At 74.5% G+C, this 569-nt stretch overlaps 1 protein-coding gene across 4 annotated transcripts in view; it reads right to left on the bottom strand.

Annotated features, from left to right (window-relative positions):
- CPSF6 (cleavage and polyadenylation specific factor 6) overlaps positions 1–236 on the bottom strand; it is a 32,026-nt gene extending 31,790 nt beyond the window's left edge. For all 4 annotated transcript variants that reach the window (XM_057377563.1, XM_057377571.1, XM_057377579.1 and 1 more), the window contains exon 1: positions 96–236. In XM_057377563.1, coding sequence (XP_057233546.1) covers positions 96–155 — 60 coding nt within the window. In that variant the 5' untranslated portion in view covers positions 156–236. The remainder of the gene's footprint in view (positions 1–95) is intronic.
- Positions 237–569: the final 333 nt, after the last annotated feature.

Genomic DNA, 569 nt, shown 5'->3' with positions numbered 1-569 from the left:
TGAGGGCCCTGCAGGCGGCGCGGCGGCGAAGGCGGGCGAGGGAAGGGAGGGGAGCGGAGCGGAGCGGAGAGGCCGCGCCCGCGGGCCGCGTGTACCTGGTTGAACTCCTCGCCCACATCGGCGTAGATGTCGATGTGATCCACGCCGTCCGCCATCGTCCCGCTCGGGGCCGCCGCCAGCCGCGCCCGGCTCCCGAGCCGCCGCCGGGAGGGGGAGGGAGCGGGGAGGCGGAGCGCGGCGTCACTTCCGCGGCGGCGCGGCCAGGCTTCCGCCGCCGGCGGGGCTCGGAATCTCCTCCCGCACCGCCCCGGGCCCTCCCCGCCCGCCGGGGGCGCCTCACGCCAGTCCCCGGCTCGGCCCGGCCCTGCTCGGCGGCGTTCTTCTGCCTGCGTGCCCATGTCGGGGCTGCGGGATGCGGGCTCGTGTTCCGCACCGGCTCGTTCCGAGTAAGGGAGCTCCGGCAGAGGCAAAGCGCGTTGGATGCTTGGTGGCCAAGGACCGCAATTAATATCTCAAAAATGAGCGCCGTGCTGCGTCTGCAAAGTAGGGGCGCGCGCTGGRCTCCGGAG

Source organism: Malurus melanocephalus, unplaced genomic scaffold (assembly GCF_030028575.1).
Source record: "Malurus melanocephalus ecotype Western Australia unplaced genomic scaffold, MMel_1.1 scaffold_10, whole genome shotgun sequence".
Classification (NCBI taxonomy): domain Eukaryota; kingdom Metazoa; phylum Chordata; class Aves; order Passeriformes; family Maluridae; genus Malurus; species Malurus melanocephalus.
The sequence above is the reverse complement of the archived record's forward strand: the minus strand, read 5'-3'. Positions and strand labels throughout refer to the sequence as shown.